Source organism: Empidonax traillii, unplaced genomic scaffold (genome assembly GCF_003031625.1).
Source record: "Empidonax traillii isolate 1590-97213 ecotype Southwest subspecies unplaced genomic scaffold, ASM303162v1 scaffold803:size405832, whole genome shotgun sequence".
Taxonomy (NCBI): domain Eukaryota; kingdom Metazoa; phylum Chordata; class Aves; order Passeriformes; family Tyrannidae; genus Empidonax; species Empidonax traillii.
In genome coordinates this window covers 207145-221005 of record NW_020955996.1, presented here as the reverse complement: position 1 = coordinate 221005, position 13861 = coordinate 207145, and the positions used below count along the sequence as shown (strand labels likewise).

Below are 13861 nucleotides of genomic sequence, written 5' to 3'. Positions count from 1 at the left end.
CAAGACATGCCACCCCCATCACTCTAACATGACACAAGGGTAACACAAATACTTCATGAAGACACTGCTTGATAACTGTCTTTTTATAGAAAAACTTCATCAGTTTTCCCAAAACTAAAACAAACTTACGAAAGCAGGTGGGGATGACAATGGTGAGACGAGGACACAAAGAAGTGCCCACCTACAATCCACAGACATTGCATTCACATGGGAAGTTTATATCAATTATTTCTTGCAAGAATAGGTGGGATCACTTTAGAAAACAAAAATTCAAACAGAAGACCACAAGGGGGTAGAAAGAAGTGAAGAGAGGCTGAAGATAAGACACACCTAAAAGGGCTCCACAGGGCAAAGATCTCCTCTGGTACACACTCCTTTCAGTGAAGGCCACTGCTGAACTGGTCCTGTGCACTCAGACTATGCTGTGCCTGATGCATAAACCCAAGCTCTAGGAACACTACAGACAGACACTGCAGTGGCTGCGGGGGGTCAGCCTAAACCCTTAATCCGGAGCAATTAAATCCACTGGATCCACCCTAAATCCTGCAAATCCACCGGAATACCTTTGCACCCGCCTGCAAAGCATTTACAGTCATGTGGGCTAGCAGGAGCTATGATTTCAGGCCCTGTACAGCAAGAAAATAGGAAAACCAAACCCAGACATGAGCTGGCCTTGAAAGCCATTCTGTAAGGAATCTGAACTCAGAACTCTGGTGGAGCCAGACAGGCTCTGCCTGGTACCTGCTCAGCTCAGACAATTGTTTCCTCCAGAAGATGCATCTACTACCAACTGTGTAACTGTTATGGGAACAGATGTGGCTTGATGGCTATTTCTTGTCTACGTTCGGGAAGCACTAAAAAACAGTTATTCCTGCTATGCCCACTTACCACTTTGTGTTTTGGCTTTGTCATAGAAATTTCCATTTCTTCGGCACCTGAATTATCACTGGGAGAGCCGGATCTAAAATCCATCATCTCTTCTTCTTGTTTCTTGAGGCTGTCTGCTACTGTTTGGATGGCTTTTGTCCATTCTTCCCTGGCAAAACATAGGCAAAGACATTCATTACTTGTGATTTTACCATCTGCCATTGCAAAGATCACCAAGGAATACAGAGCAACTAATGCTCTCTGATGAATCAATGGAAGATACAATGAATTATGTGCATTTTCAAGCACTGTAAAAATGCATTTTTAAGACCACTTTCAACAAATATCTTTATTAATAGTACCAGAAACAAAAGACAACTGAAGTTCTCCCAGTCTGGATGTAATACAAGGCTTTTCACACAACAGAACTTCTAATAGGCATTCAGTCAACAGCTGATGTGACCTGGTGATAGAGATTTACATAACAAAAACAGACTTGCCAAAACCAAAAAGCAAGAGGCTCCCATGAAGCACAAAGCAATTAAACACAGCTTCTACATTTCTATGGAGCACTGAAACACATATCCAACTCCTGTGGATACTATGCCACCTCTTCGCACACATGTCCCAAATTTTAATGGCAAGGGGTGTTTCTGGGGAAAGTATTAAATCCCAGGATACTCAGGTTATTCCTGTGTTGTAAAGATGATGACAGCAGTACAGCAATTCCCGTGTAAACTTTAGCAGAATGTCAGCAAAAGCAGTGACATTTCATCTTAGGTCTTGGCTACAATAAAGTTCCCACAGCTGTTTCAGAAATGGGTGCTCTAACAGTGACCCCTTCGACTCCCATGGAGCCACTTCCACTCCAGTGTCCTTTGGGAAATTTCACACCTTTGGAAACTACTGAAGTGAAAGTTCTTGGCCTTCACTTGATTTCACTGCAAATTTATCGAACATAAAGAATACAACTCGTCAGGGCTTACAGGGTTTCAGGACAGGTTTTAAGACACGGAGGGGCTGAAGGCACATTCAGCGGACTATCTGAACCTACCATGTTTTACTGTCTTTTGTATCTGTAGGGAGGAGGATGTGGTGGTTTAGTCGGTGTTTTCCAGGCACTAGTTAAACTCTTTTCCCAAGGACAGCCCAGGTAAAATACTTTGCTACAACAGCAGGGACAGCAGTAGCCAGTGCTGAACTACTCTACACGCAATCTGCACTGCAGCCGTGCCATCCTCATCAGTGTCTGATTTTCCACTGTTCTATGAAATTACTTTTTTTAAAAAAAATCATATCTGAACATGTGAATTTCAGTTTGTGATGGATGGAAGAGGTAGATCATTCCCCAGAGGAAGCGAAGTCCATGGGAAAAAGTGCCCAACACAAGATTCTAGTAAAAACTGCACCGCATAAGAGCTTTCCTGCCTTGTGCATCTTTTATTTTGGATTTTGCCTGAATATGCACTATCCATCCAGCCCTGTCTGGGGCAGCAAGGTAATGCCAAACATTCTGAACATTCTCCCTATACTCCCAGCACGGACTATTCCATCCACCATCACAAACACATTCCCTTATTTGCTGGTCATATTGGTTTTAAAGGCATAGAGAAAGCTGAAGGCATATATACCTTCATATCTCTTGTAAGGTTTGTTACTGACTTGGTTGAGATCTTGGCCCTCCTGAAGTGAATATCTTTGATTTCTGGGAGACCAGAATTTCACCCTCAGCTTTTATGTCTCAAGAGTACACAACAGAGGTGACTAACACTCTGAGCCCCGAAGTGTCACAAAGCTGACTTAATTGGCTAGGAGGGAACAAAACAAGACTGAAATACAATCTTCTTCCAAGTGGAAACTGTTATTCACTCCCTTTAGGGTCACTGACCACAAAGCTACTAAAGAAAACAAGGACCAGTTTCTTTTTCTTTGCTTTTAATTTGATTTCACCTTTTTCTGATCATTGTAACAGAATTAAAAGCAATAATCAGGAACTTTCTTTAAATCAGTGCATGCAAAGGCTATGAAAAGAAGAGGCAAATAATATTGGATAGAATTTACTGATCTTTAAACTAAACACGTGCAAGTATCGTATGTAGGGAGGACCAGGGTTTTAAAATACCCATTTCCCTAGGGCAATGGCACTGGAATAATTTAAATTCAGTTCCTGAAGAGCGAGTAAATATTTAAATACTCAGTAGTTGTAGAATAGCTGTGCTGGAAAACTGTTCTCTCTGGAGGTAAGAGATCAATTCTCCAATGATGAGAGCACAGGATGCAGCTCTTAGCTTTGTTTCCTAACAGCTGAAACAGAAATCTGCACCTGCAGCAGATAACTATCACCTTTATTATCTAATTTGCATAAAACATTAGCAATCAGCAATGATACAACTAACTTTTCCTTTAAAAACAAGGTGTCTAAACAGACTTTAAAAGGTCAGTATTTTAAAACAACTCAACTTTGCCTGAATCTCTATTTCACTTGTGCTCATCCTTCCAGAAACTCCCACGTCTGAAACCCTTCATTTTACATACCACAACATTTCCAGTGAGAAATGAACCTTACATTTCCAGAAATAACTACCTGTGTGCTGGTACACACCTGCACCTGTCCATTTTGGATAGCCAACCTAGCAACTCTTCATTTACAAACTGCTCAAAATCCACTCTCTGAACCCCCCCCCTTTAGGGTACCTTTTGTACTGGAACACGCGCTAAAACTGAGGCACTCAAAAATCATTTGTCGCTTTTCAGTCCAGACGTACATCATCTGATAAATAAGAGCTTCAGCAAAAGACTTGCTATTAATGCTGAAGACTTGCATCTGCTTTTGCAAGGAGTTTATGCATTAAATATGAATGAAACATACCGCTCCTCTGGAGTCTCCACATGAAATGTTCTTTCAATTACTGTGGTCCACTGGAGGCATCTAATGATAAATGTGTTTGGTTTAGGTCGTTCTGTCTTCATCAGCTGGCACTCTACCACAATCAAGGAAGAAAGAGTCATGGTACATAAGCAGGTTTAAATAATCATTTGTCTTTATTCTTATCTAGCAAACTGTTGTGATTAATCAGCCATAGAAATCTCTGTAAGTACTTCTTTAGGAGACTTGAGACAATTTACTGTGTTGATGAAACCAATAAATAGCTTGGGAGATAGCCATCTAAGCAGCACCGAAATCAAATTCTGCTCTGAAACGCTCCTCGTTTGGTCTGCCCATAGAGGTAAGTAGAAATGTGATAACACAGAAGCCATTCAGACTCAGGTCCCAGACTCCAAAGGTCACCCAGAGCAGAGCACATGGCCAAAGTCAGTTGATAATGCAGCAATTACATTCATTGAAACTAAAGTCAAGCCCCTACATTCCCTCCAGTTGTCCTTCCCAACATAAACCCCTGCCTTGTGGCTTCCAAGGAGTTGCCAGAGAGTGCGTCTGGTCTCTCTGCAGCGACCTGAGGAAGATCAGACTCGGCATTTCCAGTCCTCAAACACTAGAGGGAACATCAAACTGCAAAGGCACCCCCTGAAAAGACCCCGTTCCCAACGCCTTCGGGACAGCTGCCGCAGTCGGATGCTGTACGGACACGCGGCTCACAGCTCCCATCACTGCCAGAATTCGAGCACAGCCTAAAAAGGCTACAGAAGTACAGCTACATGCAAAGCGACCACTTCCTTCATCAGAATGCTCTATCGAGAGCTGAGCTTTTTTTTTTTTTTTTTTAATTTTAAAATCACATCTACTACTTTAAACTTCATAGGACGTTACGAGCATTTATCCTTCCAGTTTGGGCCTGAAAATGCACCTGATTAAAGGTACACATTAGCTACGCTAAAAAAGAGCTGAAAAACAAAAGAAAATCAATAACAACAGAAGCTAAACCACTACATTTTTTAGATTACATTAATAGAAAATCTAATTAATTAAGAAGCTCCTGCTGGAGGAAAGTCAAATTAAGAAACCAAGCGAGCAGGGGGAAAAGAAACAAAATATAATTGTGGGTTCTTCTCTTGCATTAAACTCCTTTCCTCGCAGTTAATGAAACCACAAGCTTGCTATTATTTGGTCTTCAGGTTCTAAATCACTTTACAAGTAAATAAAAAGGCACTATGAACACAGGAAGAAATTTCAGCTTACTACTAAAGCTATGAACATCCTCCACCTTCAGAAATGTGCAAGTTGAGGACAGAACCCGCCAGAACTTGTACATGTCACTAAAGGCTACACTTGTACCATTAGGTTAATTTCACTGCTGTGAAAATTCAGAATGCTCAGTTTTAAATTCAAGCTATTAATTAGCACTAAGATAAAATATTTACTGCCACTGTTTTTGGGCACCATATTTTTGGCAATATATTTCATGCCTCATTTGCTGCTGGAATTATAAGCTTCTCAGTGAGTAACTTTGCATTTTTCATTACAAGAAAAATCTAATTTTTCTTTAATAGCGCGCTGAGGTTAACACTGCCTCCTACTAAAGCACTGCAATTAGATAAGAGAAAGTTTATTAATGAGTCATGAAAAGGTTTTAATGCGATAAACGGCACTCCTTCATTCACCCAGATTAAACAACTTCCGCACAGCGACGCAGCCGAGCGCTGTGTTCAGCCTCCCGGCCACCTCCATCCTCTCTCACTGAATGGTAATGAAAGCCAAACAACTGCACGGGCTGGCGCAGCCCAGTGCTGATAAATTCAGCTCAAAAGATCTCATTCCTGCTCCCAGACCGCCCACCTCAGTTTAAATGCTCTTCTTTTTACTGTTGTTTGTTTGTTCTGCCTCCCATTTTTATCTGCTTAACGTGATTAGATTAAGGCCAGGGTTGTCCTCTACGAGCCTGCACAATGCAGCCCTAAGACACTGAATTTGGCTGAGGACTCGAACAACATCAGGCTATTTCTAACCTCGTGCTAATCCAGAGCTGTTTTCCCATACTTATCCAGAAGGGCAACATTATGAAGAAATAAACTGAGAGGTTTTGCTTACGTTTTAAAAACAGACTTTACATTTACATTTAAGTGCCTCAGATTCTGAAGCAGCGGCACAGACATTTAAATTAGCCATGAACTCTAAACTTTAACCATTTAATTTCAGCAGAATAAACCACACAAGGAGTTTTCTGTCATAAAAGAGGAGCAATTAAATGTCACTCTTCCCCTAAATCAGCACTGTCCATTGATATTTGTTAAGCTTGCTGATCTAGCAATCTTTAAGGCATACAGCAAGATGAATAATAGAGATTTGTCAGTTAATAACCACTATAATTCAAGTATGTCACACAGAAGTGTTTTGTTTAGTGAACAATATGCTATCTAATTACCCTGCTCAATCATAACAGCACATATCAAGTAATACAGAAGGCTTTATTTTTAAATTGCTTTACCAAAGTGCTGTACCACATAGGTTGCAGAAAGTTTGAAACTACCACTTAGTTCTCCCCGCATATGACAATCACATGGATTTTATCAATGAAATGAATCAACAGTAGGTTTTTTCTTACTTTTAAACCCAACTGTGGGCTCTTTACTGTAGTTGGCAAGTTACAAAAGCACCAAACTTGCCTTCTCTAACCACGTACTGCAACATGCACCACTCCAGCAGAGCACAGACATGGATGATGTGTAATACTAGGTCTGATTTATGGCATGTTTGGGGGTTCTGCTTAAAACATTCACATTTCAAATGCGGGCCGAGGGTCACTCATCTGCCTGGAAGACAGTTTTCCCTGTCAAACAGGCAAATGTAAGTATTCTCCATTTGCAACAAAGTAAGTACTATAAACAGCAGCCTGTTAAAAATGATTTAAATTGCTCTAAAGAACCTCTTGATTCTTTCCTGGCGTTTGGTCTTTTAAAGTAAGTAGGACAGAGAAATTGTTCCTAACAGGAATAGACACCAAGGCATTCAAATGTAAATTACCATTTTGTATTTGAAAGACACTTAGTATTATCCCGGTTACTTTCTAAAATGTCACAATATTTGCTTTCCCAGCACTTAAGCTAAAAGGCAGTTTACTTTCGATGAAAGTGTCAAACTCTGCTCCCTATATAATGACATCACACTTGAAACGATAATGTAAAGGAAGAAGCCTTCCCATTCCTGCTTTGGTTTCTTTAAGGAAGGGTATGGAGAAAAAGAAAAAAGAAAAAAAAAAAAAGGTAAATGAGGAAAGAAGGATGATGAAGAAATAAAACTTTGGAAAAGCAAACAGGAATGTTGTGTTGAAGTTCTTGTTTTCTGCTACCACCACTCGACAGATTCACCTCAGAACAGCTCAGCGTGGCAAAAGCCAGGAGCACCAAGTTACAGACCTGCACTAAGGTGGTCCTTAGTAACAGCAGACAAAAAATCCAGACCCTAAGCTGGCCATCCCATGCCATCTGATAAATGCTTGACTGTAGACACACAGTCCTGCCCCAAAAGGAGCTCTCTCGTATTGTTAAGCAATTATGTTTTCCGCTGTACAACAAAATCACCACAGTCCACCCTCCTTTTTGACAGCCGGGAGAAATAATCCCTTTCTAACAGGAACAGCCTCTCTCTCCATGTGGTTTTTCACAATATACTGCTTTTCTCAGCTATATGGTTTTAACGGCTTATAACCTAATAGGGAGACACACATGATAATCCGAGATTACAATCGGTATGAAGGCTACTTATCTCACAGATTTACAACACGGGCTCTATTGGTTATTCATCTGCAGGGGCTCTGGAGCAGAACTTTTAGGTTAAGGCTTTTTTATTCCTTCTATCTTATTAGTGGTGAAGTACACAACACAAACACAAATAAGACTCAAAAACCTCAGTTAAACGCTCCGGCACCATCATTCAGAAGTTCTGCTTTGTTTTTTGGGGGGTTTGCTTGTTGTTTGTTTGTTGTTGATTATTGGTTTTTTTTTTAAATAAATCACCGGTAGGTTAATTCCAGACAAAATAAACTTCTTAAATGCAGTATTAAATTACAAACATAAGTATATGGCTATTTAAAATGGAAAATTAGCTGGACAAAAAGTTATTTAAATTAAATACACAGTGATTTTCAAAAAGGTACTATCAAAACCCTCACAGACTGAAAGGAAAAGGCTAGTGCAGGAGAAAGAAGAGACTGTCAAACACATGGAGAGCACACTCTATTTATTGCTAATACTTTCTTCATACCTATTAAGGAAAAAGACAGGTAACTGGTATCTTCTATCACTCTTTTCTCATGAATTATTTTCTACCTCTCTTGCACTGCCAAAATCACTCAATATGAATTTTACACTACAAGTAAGAAGAGTCACCTACTCATGAAAAAACTCCTTTTACTTGCAAAGATAAAAATGCTTACATTATATTACAGCAGAAGGGGCTAAAGATTTTAATCAGAGACATGGGACCACTTCCAAAGAACAGACTGACAGAGACAGCCTGCCATCTCATTAAAAAAAAAAATCTAATTCACTAATTAAGAAAAAAAGTCAGGGCTATTATGGTCTCTTGGAGGAAAAGAAAACAGAAGGATTAATTTTTACAAAATATTTCAGCTATATTTCTCCCACCATTCACTTGTAGGAGGCTTCTATAGGCCTGTGCTTTGACCTGAGCCTTCCTCTGGAGACAGCTCGAGTTCACTCACATTAACTCAACAAATTAACCCAAATGAATGTATCAGGCACGCAGGTTCAAAGGGAAAGCTTATGTTGCAAAACACAGTCAAGCAATAGAAGTGCGGAAGGCACCCAGAAGGGAACGGTACATCAGGTGCTCAAAGCACCACGTGCTACTTCCTCCTACATGGAGAATTAGATCCTGGTGGGGAAACAGCTGCTTCTGTGAGCCCAAATCCACAAAAAGGACTTCTAGCAAGGAGGCCACACTCCAGTCATCAAGACCTTCCCGATCTTCAAGCAGGTTCACCAGGCAAGAGCCACTCCAGGAACATTCTCCCACCCACCACCCAGCCTGCAATGCCTCTTGGAGGGGCTACACCTTATCCACAGGCACATGCCGCATCTTCTCCAACCATGCTCCGATGCCATGGTAACAAACCTGTTTATCTATAAATGCTGAGACTGATGGGCTCAATCTGCCAGAAAAAGCACTATATTCCTGTTGTGAAAACCTATTTAAGTTAACTAGTTTTGAAGGCAACTTGAACAAAGAGAAGGCAATGGACACATTTTTACTCCTTAGCACTGAGCTGCCCAAGTAATGCAGTTAGCAGCAAGAGGATGGAAGTGTCCTGCAGAAAGTGCATTTGTTAAAAGCCTCTGGCTATAGACCAAGTACTGAATTAATTCATGAATTAATGGCTTTCTGCTGCTTTTCTTTACCTTCTTGATCTGTAAGAAGATACCAGTCTAAAGAGGAAAGTACCGTGTCATTACTGAAATGAAAACACTATGACAATTCTCTCTTTAAAACGAGGCAAAAAGCCCCAAAGCACTCTTGGCATCCTGCACAGAGGCACCAGGCAACAGCATCTCCACTGTTTATTCCCATCATCAGTCAGAACAGGTATATGCTGCTACTAGAGGAAAAATAACAAACATTTGCATTAATTCCTAGTGCTGCCCAGCCCTCCTAGGACCAGGGTGTTCCAAAAAAATCTGCTTAATGATCAACTACAAAAATCAATCTCATGTATTTGAAGCTATCCTGTAATGCAGAGGGAAAGCCCCTAAGCCCTTTTCTCTGCAGAGCTTTGCTCCCACTAGTCACCAGGAACACGGAACAGAATGTTGTTAATAACAGGTGCCACAATGATCTATTTTTAAGGGGTGGAACGAGACACAGGCAGATCATGAGACAGGAAAGATTAAGAACAGGAGAAAATAAAAGCTGGAAGTATACAGTGAAAGGTTAAAAACATGAGCAAGAGAAGGAAATTATCTTCAGAGTCTTCTATCACATCCTGTGCTGCAGCACCTGAGCAAAGTCGGAAATGTCTGCATAGGAGAGAGTGCAGAGGTTAGATGTTATTATTTCCAAACTCTTATTGGCTTTAATAGAAGAAACATGGTTTTCTGCTCAAAATTAAGAAAAATCAAGCGTGTTTCATTAAAACCAGCGCTCATTCTGCATTCTCTCGTGCTAACAATTAAATAACTTTGACCTGTGTCAACGCCACTGGAATCCAGACCTGGTGGCAGAACAGTGGCTGAAATGCTTTGGCTGTGCCAACCTGCCAAGTACTGGCACACGTGCCTGGGTTAATTTCCACTTTAAAGTAACTTGCTGAATAACATACATACAAAATATTAACAGACAGACTGATTTTATTCGATAACCAGAATGGGTAAATAAGTAGAAAACAAACAAACAAACAAACCAACCCAAACACACCTGTAGTGTTTAGATACATCACTCAGGGCATGTCTGAATGTTACAGATGCAGCGTACCAGCTATGACTACAAGAAAACATCGACCCCCAAACCGGATAAGGGAGCAGGCAAAAACACTTACGAGCTACTGAGAAGTTATTTAGAGGTGATTCCCGCTGGTCGACATCCTGCGGTCGCTCCTTGTAGCCGATGAACGTGCCATCGTTCTTTAGGAGAAAATACCGCGGCCTCCATGTTTTGATGTACTCTCCTGGAGAGACAGGATGGGCAAAGGGTGAGAACATCAGGAAAACCCCCAAAATACTGACTCACCAATAATTTTTTTTGTTAATATTGAAACTACATGTCATCCTGACAGCAGCAGTTTTAAGAACATTCAGTTCAGTCTGATACAAACAGTGGAAAAATACAGGCACTGAGTCAGATACTGCTAGCAATGTTAACCATAAAAATGGGACTTCATAGAAGGTAAACAGCTATGTTTTGTTTTTCCATCTACTCCGATTTCCATTCAAATTCTGCAACATCTGCCTTAAATGCATTTTAAATTTAAAAAAAATCAGAGCAGATGTCCTATGTATTATTTTTGCTATTGTCATTTTTCATACTGACAAGTGGAGAAATTTTTTTCATTTACATTTTGCAGCGCAAGTATTTTAAACAACAATGGGTAATTTACTAATTAGTCAACTGCTTTATCAAACTAACAGTCACTTTTAGACCATAAGAAGATAATTCTCTGCTTATGTTACATAACATCACTCACTCCTCTCACAATATCTCAAGCGTGAAACACGAGATGATATATCACAATATGAGGAGGAAAACACTGGATGATGTATAGTCACCACAAAGAAGAAAACAAACATCTATTCTGAAAGATATGCCACCTTTCTTTGTCAGAGAAAATACCCCTTGCTCACACCATGCTACTGCTCATCTGAGTAACCTGAACAGGTGACAGCTGCGTGACTGTGTTATGGTCACATTCCAAATGTCCAGTAGTAGAATAAAAAGAAAATAATAATTAAAAAAAAAAAACCTGAGTTATTTACGGGATTTATGCGTAAGATACTGGTCTTCAGGTAAGGAAGAGAGAGGTTCCACCTGTGGCTCTTCTGGATGACTGTCAATATGCCTCAGCTTTTTGCTTATTGACCAGATCGAGATCTCAGGCAGTCTCTCAAGAACCCCAAATAGCTTTTCATGGTGCCAAGCTGCCCTTCTAGCTCCTACAAGGTCCTGCAGTAGTGTTTCTATTCAACTGAGTCACAAAATCCTCACTCAAGATGTTATTCAAATCACAGTATTGGCAACACTTTTCCAACTCTGCTCACCCCAACAGTTGATTTTAAAAAAAATTAAAAACAAATGGTCACTACAAAGCACCCACAGCTGGGCATCAGCTATCCCTCCTGAGTTTGGTTTCTCACTTATTTGCTCAACACTGGGGAGAGGACGAGGGAGCACAGTAGGAGCCGAGCTCCGTTTCCAGCCTGTGCACCCCATGGTGCTGCTCTGCAGCGCCTGGTGCCCAGTGCCCACAGGTTCATCTGCTGGCAAGCTCTTCAAACAACCGCCCAGAGCAGTGAGAGGAGCAGGCTCACCAGACTTATTGGCTCTGGCAATCTTCTGCTGCTCTCCTATTCTCCCAGGCTCCACTCACACCCTCTTTTCCTGCTGCTCAGCTTTCGTCTGCCAGTAATTTCTCTCCCAGCAAAGTGCACCCTGCCCCAGGAACACCCTTGCAGCTGCTTTGTCTCCTTCCTCTCCCTACAGTCCTCCTATCCGTCTGCAGTGCAGTTTCACCCTGCTTTGGGCACCAGCTGTGTCACTTCTCTGTTCACGTCCATCCTGTTCCCTCCTGCACACAGAAGCAGCCCCGACGCCCACACCACGCGGCCACGGGTGTGCACACCCCCACCAGCTTCTTTCACCTGTTTAGTCCTTGGTGGGCTTTTCATTTTTTATCTAAAGCAAAAAAACTAAGAGTTACTGAACTGTTGGAGAGAGTTCGCACAGAGCTACCTTTGCAGTGGCCACATCTGCAGAAAACATCCACTTGCACTGAGGAAACAGGTATGGGGCAAGAAAGAGGAGAGGAAAAGGAAGGAAGGGGCACAAACCTTCTCAGTGTTTCTTTTAGAGACATCTGTTACTGCTGTAAGTCTTACACTAACCTATAAAGGGTTTACAAAAGGGTCATAATTGCTCCAGGAATTTTAGAACTCACCTACAGCTGTCATGGTTTAACATTTATAAGCAAGGAGGTAAATGTAGCAGGTTTTGCTGTCATCATCTTTTTAATTCTGACCTTAATTAAACGCTGAAAACTTTCTGGGATCAGTAGGAGATTATGAAGCCTTCCACATTTAAATTATCAGTCCAACTCAGCCCAGATCAGTGAGATTACTTCAATCTCATTACTATTACACCGCAGATGTGACTACAGGGACAAGAAGATCTGTGGCACACTGAGCCCTGCTCTTGACTACAGGTCTGCCAGGTAAGCAGGTCAGGGAAGTGGCTGCCCAGACTATCACGATTTTGGAACACACTGTTACATACCTGACGCGTCGGTATTTTCTTCCCTTGCATAAAGCACACCCAGGAGACCTAGGAACCACCACGTACCCCTTACCATACCTGCACTTTAGACTAAATACAGATTTGATGGGACATAAAATATCTGAACAGAGGCAAGACAGAGTTTCCACTTCCCTTACTCCCTAATTTATGCTGCACATCTTCCCTACTGGCATTTACAGAGGGGACATTTATTTTTTGCAGATTCTGAAATTATTATCTGGATATTTTCAGTGAAGTATGCATAATTTTACACAAAATTACACTGTACTGTCACAGGAGACTCTTCCTCTTAGATTAGATGCTTATGTTTGGCTCTCATACTTTCTTACAGCTTTATCCCACCGATCTGTTTCTCTGTTAGAAACACATCATCTAACAGGATTAATCACACAGTCTTTAAAATGGTGCACTCCATACATATATAGCATCCTCCTCCACACTCACTCTTTCTCTGTGAAAAATCAAGGATTTCATTACTGCCAGGCTTTTTGCAAGGATCGTTTTACTTGGATCTTCCCTTAACCATTGCTTTAGCTGGTTCTACTTCCTGAACCACCTTTTTAATTTGCAAATAGATAACATGATTTTATTTAAACTTCTTTTCCACATGTCTGGAGCTTAATGAATCCTGTAATATGGAAGCCTACATATTATTGGTTATTGTTCTTGCCAAGGACAGTATGAGGCACAGTCCAGCACCTGTGGTATAAAGTTTTATTATATAACACACTGAGACTGTACTTCTGCATCTTGCAGCAAAGTGGCAAGACACCGCCTGGTGCGTGACTTCCCAAATAGATAATCTCCAAGTATAATCTTACATTCAAACCTGAGCAAGCGATGGTTCCTCTAGAGAAGTTTGGACACGCAGATTCACTCACACAGACGTTAAAACAAAAAATGTACAAAGTGCATATTCTTCAGAAACAAGTTTATATTTTTATGATTAGCCAAAACACTATAAATGGCCTACAACCCATGAGGACCATGTCAATCGTGACAGCAAAACTGACTACTTCAGGCAGAAAAGGAGTTTATCAATACAGACAAAAAATAATTACGTGGAACTGCTGGGAC

The 13861-nt window shown here is 41.0% G+C and overlaps 1 protein-coding gene across 3 annotated transcripts in view; it reads right to left on the bottom strand.

The window, feature by feature from the left end:
- The window catches only part of AKT1 (AKT serine/threonine kinase 1), a 74299-nt gene that overhangs the window by 24968 nt on the left and 35470 nt on the right, over positions 1–13861 (bottom strand). For all 3 annotated transcript variants that reach the window (XM_027901635.1, XM_027901636.1, XM_027901637.1), the window contains exons 3-5: positions 10317–10445; positions 3737–3848; positions 889–1036 (exon numbers count right to left, since the gene is read on the bottom strand). In XM_027901635.1, the coding sequence (XP_027757436.1) occupies positions 889–1036; positions 3737–3848; positions 10317–10445 (389 nt within the window). The remainder of the gene's footprint in view (positions 1–888; positions 1037–3736; positions 3849–10316; positions 10446–13861) is intronic.